General features: G+C 36.4%; 1 protein-coding gene across 1 annotated transcript in view; it reads left to right on the top strand.

The window, feature by feature from the left end:
• The window catches only part of LOC140170036 (uncharacterized), a 239,238-nt gene that overhangs the window by 120,731 nt on the left and 103,977 nt on the right, over positions 1-14,530 (top strand). Inside the window, 3 exon segments of the mRNA XM_072193351.1 lie at positions 719-776; positions 12,533-12,696; positions 14,065-14,145. Coding sequence (XP_072049452.1) covers positions 719-776; positions 12,533-12,696; positions 14,065-14,145 — 303 coding nt within the window.

Here is a 14,530-nt window from a genome sequence, read left to right as displayed (position 1 = left end):
TTGCGCTGTGGCTTATCAGCTAGACAACGGTATAATAAATATGACTGAATAACTGAAAGCCTCAAAAAGCTACGTAGATTTTTGTAAGCTATGGTCATCTAACCATTTTTTACACTGTGGTGTTTTGTGGTGTTTTGTAGCTTCTGGTACATCACCTTAAAAATAATAGGCTATAATAAAATGCAAGTTTACTGAAAGCCTCAAAATGCTACAGGTCATTTTGTGGCTTACAGTTCTTTTCTTTACATATTACAGGTTAGCTTGATAGCAGAAAATTACCTAAAGCCTCAAAAGGCTCCAAGTTATTCCCTTGGGTATGATAATAAAATTCTAGAAAATAACCAAAGGCCACAAAAGGCTACAAATTTTGACAAGTTGCTAAATTACTGGTGTCTACAAAAAGCCACAGTGGTTGGCACAGTGAGGCATTTTGTAGCTTTTGGTTAGGTTAGGGTTAATGCTGTCTTTCAAAGCAATTTTGTTGTTGCTTCTCATGCATTGTCAGTAATTATTTAGGTCATTTGAAGGCAATGATACAATTTTCCTAAATACTCATCATTTTCCTATTCAAATCAATTTAATCTCTCTTTTAAGGTACAAATGTCAGCTTTGGTATGCCTATATATCATTTCTCATTTTTCTTGAAATCACTGGACTGTTTAACCAAAATATTGCCTTCATTTAATTCTTATCTCTTTTTCTCTGTTTCTCATTACAGGTCAATGGTACCCTAGTAACACAGTCTAACCATTTGGAGGTGGTTAAAATGATCAGATGTAAGTAATTAGGCCAAGAAATAAATGAGCAATTGGGTTTGCATTATATAGCTGCCGCATATTTCTCCTCACCCGTCTTGAGTGAATAACCAACTCTCACTAGTCTATCATCCACGTGTGAACTATTCCCTATTCCACAAAAATACACAACTAATTTTTTGGGATATTATCCTGTTTTGCCAAATGAAACATAGCTAAATCCTAATTCTTTAGTTAGTCCTAACTGAAGGCATCTGTGGAGTAAACCCCTCATAGAGAATTAAAAGTCCCCTTACAACTACACGGTGACTAAACAATAGGACTACTGTTAAATATCCTATCCATAGGACTACACAGTCAAAGAATTCCACTGTAGGACTATATACTTCATGTAGGACAACATTACCCATCTCCCATAGTAAAAGAATCCCACTGTAGGACTCTAGTGACTGTAGGGCCACCCCACCCTTTAGGACTACACAATAAAAAAAGAAAAGGCCCTGTGAAAGAAAAACATCTGTGTGTGAATAGTTGATTCAGTGACCGGATATCAGACAAAAAATGAATCTGTAAATGAATAAGTGGCAACATTATTGGAGGTGAAAACTGAGGAATTAGTCCTAAAGGCCCTTTCTGTGCTTTTGATACTAATTACCTTAATTTGACACCCTAACGTAAACAAAAACAAAATTTGATGTTTTATTGGGGTGCGGACAACACTATTCTTCGCATCACAAGAATTTGTTTCCCAAAATAATGTAGACCATAAAAGTTTTTAGCCTTACAAATTCGCCAAACTGCTTAAGGCTAATGGAACTCGATTGTTAGTTTCCTATTGACCGCCCGCGTCACTTTTTCAATTTGACCAAAACTTTCATTATTTTCATAAAAAAGTCAATTATCTGAACATTGAAATGGAAATAATCAAAATTGAAACTCTCAAAATGTCTGACATCCCCTGCTGATTATAATCAGCACTTTTTCTTAGTTGTAGGGGTAGAGGATGTAGTAAATAATGGAAATTTAAGCATTACCTCATCATGTTTCTAGTGATTACAAAAATTGCTCATTTCTTTTCATTTTTATGAAAACAAATTCAAATCTTTTCTCAATCTGTTGCAAAATGCCTGTAAAGATGATCTAAGCATTAATACCAGTTTTGAGATGGTCTTTCATCAACAATATATACTTTGGTACTGGTGGGGTACCAAAGTCTGGAGAAAACTGTTCATAAAATCACTGATTTTGTTGACATAATGGATAATGAAAAGAGACCGAATAATGAATAATGAAATAGCGACCTCGTCCTTTTTTTCAAACATCCAATCGGAAACTAATAATCGAGTTCCATTGGCCTAATTTATAATAGATTTTATTGCGTCTTAATTTGAAATTGCATAATGTTAATATGCAATATAATTTTTGTATTCTGTATTATGATAAGTTGAAATATATTGACATAAAGCCTTCCTACACTGTATGGATGCAAAAACATTTTCATCACGTATTACACTTGCATGTAGATTTCTAAGCCCAGATGCACTCATATGCTGTGTAGCATATTGATTATGTTATGGCTTGATTTCTGAACATCATTTACCTTAACCATGTCACTTCCAGTTGTTGATGTAAATAACTGGATACAGTTATAAAATGCAAGCATTTAAAAGACATTTATTGTAGCTAGAGTAGAGTCACTATCCCCATAGGTTGCCATGGCCAGTCTCAATTATAAACACCATTGATCAAGTAACTTTAATATGCTTGGTGGGTGGACACTCCTCCCTATGTCATACATAAATTCGCCTACCCCATTTCCCTAAAATGAAATTTAAAAAAAAGAAGACTTGGTAGAGGTGGGCCTCGAACCCACGCTGCCTGCCACTAGCATGGCTATCGAATTAAAACGTCAGTGTATGGTGGTTTTTTTGGACACCCTGTGTGCGGTGTGTGAAGGATTTCAGGAAAGTGATTCCCATTTGTCAGTAGACAGCTTGTATTTTTCCCACAATGGACTAAATTAAAATGTGCAGGGCATGTACATGTATGCTGGTAACAGACAATATCAGTGATAGCCACCATAATGCCTGACCACCAACCGTTCAGATTCGTTCCGATTTTTGAGTTCAAAAGGTCACAAAAATCGGAACAGTCTGATTCCCAAAAATGGTAAAAAATATCTAAATATATATAGTATATTCCATAAGGGTTGAACTTGGCTAATACATTACACTACAGTTCTGTTTCGTATGACAGACATTAAAACCCTGCCACACTCATCAGGTGCATTTGTATAACTGGCAAAGGCCCTAGATGAGAGAAATATATATATATAGGCCTATGATTTGTTTTTTACAAAAATTTAAACAAAAATTATAGACCCTAAATTACTTTTATTCAAGGTTGGATATACTTCACAGCTAGTGCCGGTGATGCAAGGTAGATATTCAGACCATGGTAGCAGTATTTCTCTGGTTTCCAACCTTGAATAACAAGTAATTTAGGGTTTATTACCTCCCCCCCCCCCCAATTTTTGTAAATAAAAATTTAAATTAAAAAAAATTGCACAATATTAAAATACATATATCAAAGGATAAACAGAATTAGGTACCAAAGCAGAAGAAAGAGCTGTTGGTAAATATACAAAGTTGACATCATTTTTTCCTGAACTGCATGTTTCCAAGACATTTTATCACATTCATAGTGTACAAAGGCTTTTGAAATGTATGCCTTGGTGACCAAAAATGTGTCGGAAAACAGCTTCTCCGCACAATTTATACACTCTAATTTTGCAGGGGGCGGTGCTTTGCCTCTGGCGCTCGCATGCATGCAAACTTCATCTCTTATAGATTTCTGGGTTTTCAATGTTGGCATGTACATGTATATAAAATCTTAAGTGTATAATTTTGTTTAAAGTTGACAGACCCAATCAAATCCTCCTGTACATACAGTAAGAAAAATTCCTTTAAAAAGGAAATGGGTGTACAAAGAAAAGTGACCATGATGTAGTGTATTGTAAATCAAATAATGTATAGTGTAGTACTTGATGATTTGAAAAGGGTATAATTAAAAGTTATTGATAAATAGAGTTACCACCTCTGTAGTGTGGACTTCTAGGCCTATATGGTTTGGCTCTAGGGCTGTGATGCTGAGAATTTATAGTGGACCAAGTTAGCAAGAAATTTGGACCCATCGATATACCAAATTTTTGTTTGTTTGTCCAAATTTAACCCAAAAAGTCAACTTTCTCAGCTTGATATCTCAAACAAGAGATTGGTGACAATGGTGACAATGCAGATATAGTAACACCATGTGGCAGCTATGGTCTATACATTATGAATATGATAAACGCCATGAAAGGTTAGATAAATATTGGCTGTCATATGGTCCTACTTGAGACATAAAGTTAAACAGTATGGATGAAGTGAAGCACATACAATGCATGTACTCAGGAATAAATGTTTAAAAATTGGATATCATAATAATGAACTGTCTATTAAATGTCTGGATTCTGAAAAATTCTGGACTATAAAGTCACTCTCCTCCATCAACTTCATCAACTTAATAGTTTCCATAATTTACATTTAAAAATTGAAATAACATTTGTGGGTCTCAGGTTCAAATCAAGGATGGTTAGGGTTAGTATTGCAGATAGTTCGCAGTGAACACAAATTCCTTCATTGACTCCGTTTACACAAGAGTATCAAGTCGACTTTAGTAGAATTTGAACTGTAAATCGTCAGATTTGCACCTTGACAGAACTTATCCTGACCATCATTGACACTGCCACTACTCCTGGCTGAGTGGCTGCATCAACCAAGTTCCGTCAGGCGTACAATAGAAAATGTGAAATCTACAATATCTATTAGGGATTCAATTGATCAGATGTAAGGGTCTTTAGCCACATGCTGCATGATCTGTGAATCTAGTCCTTGAAGATATACTACCAGCCATCCATTTATCCATCCTAGCTCCCTGCATCTTCATTGTATTCCCTTGGGCGCCAGCATCGGTTTTAATTACCGTACTAACGCGAGTATAGTCCCACCTTTGAGTAAAGTCCCACCCCCAAATTTTAGAAAAATTTCAGAAAAAAAAAAAAAAAAAAAGTTTAAGTTATTTATTTTTTCGGCTTTGGAGTGTCCCTGGACCTAGACCTAAATGCTAGGATCATTCATGGTTGATTTAAAAAAAATTGAATTTTGCACGGTGTTTTGTGTTTTTAATATGAAAATTGATACTTTGTTTTCATGTCATACTCTATTAATGATATCAAAATGCATTGAAATTGTTCTTGCATGGCCTTATCTTAGAGATGGTGTAAAGGATAGATATTGGCCCCAGGGGTCAAGAATTGATTTAATCTTATGAAAAAATCTATTAAAAACTTTTGTGTCTTGGCAATTTTTGATATTTCAGCAGGCACTACCACTAGGATCTTTAACACTGTGCACGCATACTGTAGATGGCAGTACTGTGCATTTGATACAATATTCATTCTCCATAACTTCATCTCTTGAGTAAATCAATCACACTACAAAACAAGCTTCCTATGCCTGTTTGGACAAATCTGTTCCATTCTACAAACACCTAGTATTTGGCTATACCCAGCTTAACCCTATCCTAACTAGAGCTCACTAAAGCTCACTATTAAAACTACTGCTCGTGCATGCATTCAACATGATGCGATGATGCAATCAGCCTAAGTCACAGACTTTAATAGCGAGCGTGTAGCGCGAGCAACTGACGCGCTACTCTTGGATAGTATACCAATAGCAACAGAGCCTGAAAGTAGTGCTAGGTTATATCTACTTGCATCACATGTGACTGACCTTTGTGTTACATTACCCAGTATACTGCATAAGCCTGGACAAGGTATGCAATTAATTATACACACAGTGATAAATGCTAACTGATATCTTGTATATTCTTGAGATGATGCTGACAAGTTGAAACAGTTCTCTAAAGGTTGATGCATACTCCACTTCGTGTGAAGCTGCGATGCAAAAAATACTTTGTATCCTTGCGGGAAGCACTTGATGTCTCATGCATACTTCCATCAAACTTTTGCCGATTATCGCAAAGATAATGATGCATTGGTGGTGTAGTTACGATGTAGAGACCAAATGGTTTGTAGGCCTATGCAAATAGAATAATCTTTACCTGGAATACAAACTTTCAAAGAAATGGTCTCCCATGCATTAGCTTTTATTTTCCAATTTCTCTGTAATCATTGTGTCCATGGTTTGGTATGTAGAGTTATCAAACAGAAAATAATATGCTTTTATAGATACTTTTTACAGTTGCTGGTCAATTTCTTGAAAGGGTCAATAGATGGCCTGATTATCTTAACAGCCAATCAAAGGAGCTTTGTGCAGAAACTTGGCTGGCTGTGCCCCCCAAATTTCAACCAAATCCAACTCTCTGTGAAGAAACCTGCTCTGTGAAGGAAATTCCTTGTGGAAGTTGTAAAACGTCAGCTCAAATTTCTGCGCAAAGTGCAGTATACTTAGAGCTTTATTCCTCTGGATGGATGTTTTTATTGCAAGATGTTTTTGTGCATTTGTTTCAAATTTCAATGATTGAAAAAGAGAATATAGATGAACATCAAACAAGTCAACAGTTTCACAAGACTTGAAAGACTGGTAAACAAGACTAGGGTACAGTGTTACCTTCCACTAAAAGAATGGCTTGTGAGTTATGTGTGTGACAAGAATACACATTTTCATGCCCAAAATATTTTGAAATGTATCACAATTCAACACATGATTTACTTAGATTTGTTACTACTCTAAGAGGTACATGTGTATTACTTTCACAAAAAATCAAGTGTGACTTAAGGAAAAAGAAAGTGCATGGATACCTTAATCAAATCAGTGAACAGAAAGCACTAATAATAATATAATAATAGCGACAAGGCACATATCCACTCGATTAAGAGCGCTCAAGGCACTAAAACAAAACCAAAAACTGAACAATAGACAAAGAAAACTGGAAGTAAAATAAGAAACATAACTTAAGAATTACAGAATGTCTCTGACATAAGATGAGTTTTTAACAACTTTTTAAACACAGTTACATTTTTAGCAGTTCTAATATAAATAGGCAGTTCATTCCATAGACGTGGAGCTGCGATTGCAAATGATCTGTCACCCCATGTGCAGTTGGATTTTCTTTCTTAAAGAAGTTGCATGTTTCCAGATCGAAGCGTACGGGTGGGAACATAATGTGAAAGGAGTTCAGATAAATATGACGGAGCAATATCATTAATACATTTATATACAATCAACATAAGTTTAAAAATAATTCTTTGTGTGACAGGAAGCCAATGCAGTTCCTTTAGGATTGGCGTGACATGGCAATATTTTCTGGTGAAACTAAGAATTCAAGCTGCAGTGTTTTGAATTTTCTGAAGGCGATAGAGTTGGTTTGCTGGTAATCCATAAAGATGTGCATTGTTGTTATCCAAACGAGAAGAGATGAATGAGTGAATAATTTGTTCAGTAGCATCGCGACTTAGGTATTTATGGATCCGGCTGATGTTACGTAGTTGGGCGCTGAACAACAAATGACATTAGAGATATGAGGTTGCATGGTCATGTGAGTGTCAAAAAATGCACCTAAATTGCGTGCTTTGGAAGATAAGGCAATTGCAGAGTCACCGATGCAAACATTTTCAATGTTGATTTTAGATAGCTGTTGGTGGGATCCGAACAGAAGAAATTCTGTTTTATCATCATTTAACTTCAAGAAGTTTGATTTTATCCAATTACGGATTTCACTTATACAAATTTGTATTTGCACTATGTTGAGAAGATTCAAATGATAAATAAAGTTGTGTGTCGTCCGCATAAACATGATAATTCAATTGATGGCGAAGAATGATATCCCGTACAGGGTAAGTGTAAATGGTAAACCACTGAGGTCCAAGTACAGAGCCTTGAGGCACAGAGTAATCAAGAATGGTTGAATGAGAAGTAGCATTTCCAATGCGAACATATTGTGGCCTGTTTGTAAGATATGATTTGCACTACCTTAACCCTAACCCAACCCATGTTTTTTTGCTATTGGAAGGAAAAGAAAAAACAATAAAGGAGAGAAGATGAACAAAGAATTCACCTGATACCTCCAGGATTCAAACCTCGGCCCCCTCGCATGCCACGCTGCAGATCACCGACCTGTAGTTATGGGGGTTACGCTGGCCCGGCCAGCAATTCTCTGGGTATATATGACTTGGGCTGATTGTGTCAACACATCACATGGAATGCATGCACACCCAGTGGTTTTAATAGTGAGTTTTAGTGAGACTCGGTTTGGTTAGTCACATCCCTATTACTTTCCTACAAAGGCATTTTCCATAAATCCCATATTTCACACATGCATACATGTACAGACTAATAGGATCAAGCAGAATTGAGTGTTGTGAGACACAATCAAGTTACCCAATTTATAGGATATACTGTGCTGAAAACCTGTCAACATTCTACCTTGGTTTCAAACATGTCATCATTTTCATGCTGCTGAATATAAAAAAAAAAAAAATAGGACTTTCTGTTTGGTCATATCTGGAAATTAGTTTTACAGACATGCAATTATTAATTTTTCTGTCCTTTCTTATCGGATATTTAAGATAACACAAGCCAGCATACAAAGTGCAAGGTAATTAATGTAATGTTTAGGTAACCAAATTAAACAGGCTATGGAAATATTAGATTATCTCACAGAGTCTACTCAAGGGCTTGTTATATCCAGTCTCATCTGGATTCATAATGGATTACATACAGGTTAGATTTTGTGGGAAGTAAATTGACTGCATGAAATGCAACTTCAACCTCTCTTGGAGGTTTTGTGCATTTTTGTCAAAACTTCTGACAATACATAAATATCAGTGTATTATGTGCTTACAAAAACAATAAGGCAGTTGAGGGCACTATTATCTGTTGCAAGGTTCTTTTTATGCGTTAACCGTCATGTATACGCGCGTGACATCAAGCATGTACATAGGACCTTGTGGAAAATAATACCTGCTGGACAGCTAGCAGTACGCTTAATTTGTAAAAGGAATTTGGGGAAAAAAATAATAGAGACTGTTTTAAGCATGCAGCTGACAAATCTGATGTTTCTCAAATTTTGGTCCAGCATAAAAGTGTATATAGAGTAACTGGAGTATTCAGATATATTGCTTACACAAGTTTGCCCTAAAAGAAAAATATAACTCAAACAAATAAATATGCAAAAGTGTGCCACTTTTTCATTTGATAGGAATGAAGGTGCGCTTTGAATCACATCTACTTATTGTATCCTGTTGTAACACATGGTGTATGACAGGACCATGCATGTCACATCTCATTGGCTAGCTTTATGGGTCAAGTAAATTGTATGGATTTGAATCAATCCAGATTCACAACATTGTGTGGTTTGCTCCTGTGTGTATTAGATGCCGCCATAAAGCAGGCCAAACATAATAGCCACACAAATCCAATAGTTTTTACATTGCCATTGGCTAATACCAACCAATACCAAGCTTTAAGTGGTCTCTATGCGATAAACCAGTGTTAACCAAGTCCATGCAATGGCAGAGGTTTGGTATGTAATGGTGTAAGGAAGGAGCTCATCTGAGGTTGATCAGTGATGCCAAAGATAGTGGGAACTAGTGGTTTACCTGCTTGTCTTTTTTGGGAATGCTTCATTGATAATCAAACTGGAAAAATAAGGGTTAGTTTTGTCCAAATATCATTGCTGCTTGGTCTAGGTCATCTTGTAGATATTTGCCTTGTATTAAATCAAAGCAAATCATAGTTTCTCCGGCCTACCACTAAAAGCATATGGCCCGGTCATGCTGGAAGGCTTTTTTGGACGTTGCCGTGAAACAACTGACCTTAATTTTTCTGATGAAATCTTACATTATCTTCAGGGTCTATATTCAGCTGTTTGTTTGTGTGTTTATTTTATTTAATTTATTTTTCTTGTTTTTTAGATGAACTCCATATTTTCACACACATTTTGTTGTAATATTTTTTACTTATATCATTTTGCTTCTACCTTTTGGAATTTTAAGGACAAATTTGAATATTTTTTTGATTCTTTAATAATAAATGATATTATGTTTAGTGGAAATTGCAGTGAGATATGATATACATGAAGTTGAATGTTTTGAGTAACAACAATTATAAATAAGAAAACAAAGCTTTTTAAGGCCCCTTTCCTTCCTACTCCAATTTGGATTTTGGCCAAAATCATTATTGTAATTTTTTGACTGCATGAGTTTTAGTTGTAAGATTTGTTTTGCAAACTTGCATGATCAGGTTCCCAATTAGCATAAATGGCAACAAAATGAATCCACTAGAATCAGAATCATTCTTCAATCACATATTAGTTCTTGACATAAAGGCAAGCAAGACCTCCCATTTGGCCCAAGTATTTTCATCAAAGGAATACCACTGTCCTAGTTCTTACCACCCTTGCACATGGCCCCATTTGCTCCATTTAATTAACTCCGCAAATTGTTGTGGTATATGATTGATCAGGCCAGAGCTATGTAAACTGCATATGGAACCTAAGGCTTTTTTGTTGACATATCTAACCAGGGTTGAAATGATGGTATAAAGAAATTATCATATGCATGGTGACTTTGGTGAATGTACTGTCGGTCAAATCATGGAGTATTATTGAATGTGCTAGTTGTAAGATAGGCAGGGAAATGAATGACTCAGTTTTGTGGACATAAAAACCAGTATTGTAGAAGTGGTCATTCATGTAATTTTTCATGTTTTGCCAATTTTGAATGTTTTTAAATTTGTGATTTTTTTATGAGCTCAATTGATCCAATTTTATATCAAACTTGGTTCATAGCTGCATAATAGGTGCCTTCATGTATTGGTGGTAGATTAAGCAAGTAGAAGGAAATCAGCTAGTGATTTTGAAGACTAATTGGTGGTTTATTCAATTCTCCTAAATTATGGTGAAAAAGTAGTAAGAATAATCATAGCAATATATAATGGTGGAGTTAGAGCTAGAGGCATGTGAGCTAGTCAATTTGTAGGTTAATTGTTAGTGAAAAGCTAATGCCACAGTCCTATGTAATGCGCTGGACCTGACTGCATGACTAGATAGGAAGATGTTATGAGGCAGTAGCTGCTTGGTTAAATATTTACCTGGGAGTTAATATCCAATGTGCTAAAATATTGAAATAAAACATGAGATGACTTGGCACTGTTGTCACTCATGTTAGTGGGCTTATTGTCACCTACCACCTTACCCCAGGAGAAAGAGGTCTGACCACAAAACCGTCAAGGTAGTGGGTTGAAGAAGCTCAATGATTCCATTCCTTGCATTTCAAAATGTATCCAGACCTTCCAGGTTAGATATTAAGAAAGAAACAGTAAGTCAGTTATATGGCAGCCATATTGTAGAAGGCATTTTTCAGCTTTCACTTTCACTGGACAGTGTTTTCTTAAGAAAATGTGTAGTGGGGATGACTTTATGTTTCCCTGTTAGAAGCATCTAAGGCTAAGCAAGACATGAAATCCCCTGTAGGGGTATTTGGTTAGCAGTCATTACTGCTGACAATATTGGTTATCTAGGTGGCAGGCAACCAGAAGTGCCAACTTTGCTCACTAGGGAAGTCAAATGAAATCAATCACATCTTTGTAAGTTGTGTTGCCTTTAATGTAAGTAAATAGCATGTGTGCCTATACATGATTTGTAATCTCTTGTCAAATGAGGACATACATGAAAAATCTCTTTGTAGTGGTGGACAAACAAGAAGTGCAGCTGTCCGCACTTGCTGGATAGTGTTCCTAGATCAAAAATAGCATAAATGCATTATCAATGTTCACAGTTGGATTTAGGTTCATTCCGACCCAGCAGTAAAAATAACTAACAGTCCATGTGTATGTCTGCAGTAAGGTGATAAAAACTCAAGTGTCCTAGGCTACCGGTGTGTTTTGTTTGCCAGATGGGGTGTGGGGGTGTGTGTTGGGGTGGGCGGAGTGAATGTACTTACCTGAAGTAGATTGTGAGGAGAATTTTGATCACACATAAAATTGTGGCCCCTGGACTTCATGGAAGAACAGAGGATACCTTGCAACATCCACCGAATGAGTAACCTGGCAAAAGAAGAAATCAAACAAACAAACAAACAAACAATCGTGTATTTTGCCCAAATCTGCATACCATCAGCCCAATCATTGCATAATTAATATATAGCCCCTATATCTCCATTGCCTTGGACATCTCCACCAAGTTATTCACCAATTAGGAAAAAAAAAAAATATTGTTGTGTTGCCCTCAAGTGGGAAAATGGGAAATTTGGGTCGGACGGTCGGATTTTTTTTAAATTTAAAAAATTTTTTTTTTTTTTTAAACCTTCAGTTTTAAAATTCCCTCAAATATTAAATAATGCTTCTTCAATTAGGGGACATTTGTCAATTTTGACTTCTGGATTCCAGTTAGACATCAATTAAAGACTAGTCTTTCAATAAAATATTAATTTTAAGTGAAAAACATTGAGTTTTTGAACAAATCTGTAAAAATCATCATTCAAAAAAAAAAAAAAAAAATTGCGACCCTGATTTTTCAGGATTTAGGGTCGGACGGTTGAGGGCAACACAACAACTTTTTTTTTTTTTTGGCCTTATCATAATCATTTCTTATATGACCTTTTTAAAAAAAAATACACAGATTTATGCAATAATCATCACGGTTATGATGTATTAAAAGTGGCTTATTTGATCATAATTGTTGACCTCTCTTTCCTTCTTTTTTTTTTAATCCATCTGGACCATACGTTGCCTTAACATTATTAGGTAAACCACCAGGTTCCAACGGACCACCACTGCCATCACCACACACAGGCACCAGTCCTGTAAACCCAACCAACCCCACATCAAACATACAGACTCCAGGGAGACCAAATATTACCAATCCACAACCAGTTGATGTAAGTATAAAGGTCTCTTCATACTGCAATTGAGGCGTAGTATGAATGGACCTTAAGTTGTGTGTTCAGACTGGCCAGGAGTAGCACAAGCTCTGTGCTGTACTCTGATACCTATGATGATTCAAGATATTCCACCCCCGGGATTCCACCAAAACCTCGCTACGCTCGCTAGTCAAGAGGCGTCGCGGTTTGTGAATGGTGCTAGTTCTAGCCAGGAGCATAGACACAGACTTATTTTGTCTGGTTACTCTTCATTATGCATATCATACTTTGTGTAGTGCATTGCCCATGTGTTGAAAAATTGACCAGAGGAAATCCATTCAGCTAGTTTATAGGTTTATGCCTGGTATGCCTCTGGTTATCAGTTTGACCACTATAAGTTAATTTTCTAGGAATCTGTGACATCCATCATTTATTAATAAAAGGGCAGCAAAAGACAATGTTAAGCCATGAGGTAAAATGTATAAGAACAAGAGACAACATTTTCAGGTAAACCATTCCAGAACTTGGGTTCAAGATGGAAGAAACTTCTATGACAAAGTATGAGGCGGCTTAAAGGTGGATAGAGAGCACAGGAATGGTACATCTCGAGTTTGAGTGTGAGTGAGGTATGAATAAATTATGAGCAGATGAATGGTTAGCATGGCACACGGTGAGAGGGAAGATGGTGATCCAGGATTGCAAATGACCAGGCAGGCAAATATCTCAACAGATTCCAGATGGTTTGTGTGTTTTTGTGAGTGGTTCAAGAACTGGACGGACCAAGGAAATGTATAGAGTGGGAAGAAGGCAGTGCCGTACTAAAACTGTTACTTTCCTACTCGGCGAGGATGACAATTTTGATATCCTCGTCCCGGGATCCTCGTCTGTTAACAAATAGAGAGGTAGACAAAAGACCTGATAAAACTGTTCCGGTTGTCCAAACACTCAAGTATCAAAAGGATGTTCCACAAAAGAGCGATTTACGCAGCATGAATAGGGGATTAAAAAGCTATGAAGTAGGACTATGTGCTAATTTTGTCGGATTTGCCATCAAGATTCTGAATGGAAACAGTTCAGTCCCAGAACACGATCATGTCAGTAAATGAATATTTTGTTCTGGGACTGATTATGTGGACTGGGAGCTACAACCCTTCTTACAAATGACGTCAATATGAGTAGTCCATGATGTGATTAATATGATTTTGCATTCTGTGGTATAGTTTGGGTGATCTGATTGGGAAAAACAAGTCCTTCTTGCAAGTCTGTTGTAGATGTGATTATCTTGTGCTTGATATTAGAAAGACATGAACAGCTTAAAGTAAATAACACAATAGATTTGTAATTGTATTGTGTCAATTGTTGATTTTTTTGTTTTGTTCAATACAGCCTGAGCAAGGTGCAGCATTGCGCAATGAACGGCTCAACACATACCGGAACATGCTGGAGCAGGAAAAACAACTCTATGACGTAAGTAATATTGAGGAAGGGAAAATATTGGAAAGCACATAAGTAGGTAGGCAGGTAGGTAGGTGTGTGATGAAGTAGATCCTAATTGAAGCTATGTTGAGCCAGTAACCACCAGCTTATGTGGTCTTGTTGTTTGAGGAGGTGTCACGTTGGAGAGGATAAAACAGCCAGCAATCAAAAAGACTTTGTTTCAGCTGGCACATGTATGTATGAAACTATGTACACTATTGTTTGTCAAACTGTTCTACGAATTGATCAATAAGCATAATTACTGTATTTCTTCTATTAAACGCCCCGGGTGTTGCATTTTCCAAAAGGAGACGTTTATTAGAGGTCATTTTTAGAACGATAATTGCCTTTATAATCATTAAATAAAAAATTAAAA

Source organism: Amphiura filiformis, chromosome 14, assembly GCF_039555335.1.
Source record: "Amphiura filiformis chromosome 14, Afil_fr2py, whole genome shotgun sequence".
Classification (NCBI taxonomy): Eukaryota; Metazoa; Echinodermata; class Ophiuroidea; order Amphilepidida; family Amphiuridae; genus Amphiura; species Amphiura filiformis.
The sequence above is the reverse complement of the archived record's forward strand: the minus strand, read 5'-3'. Positions and strand labels throughout refer to the sequence as shown.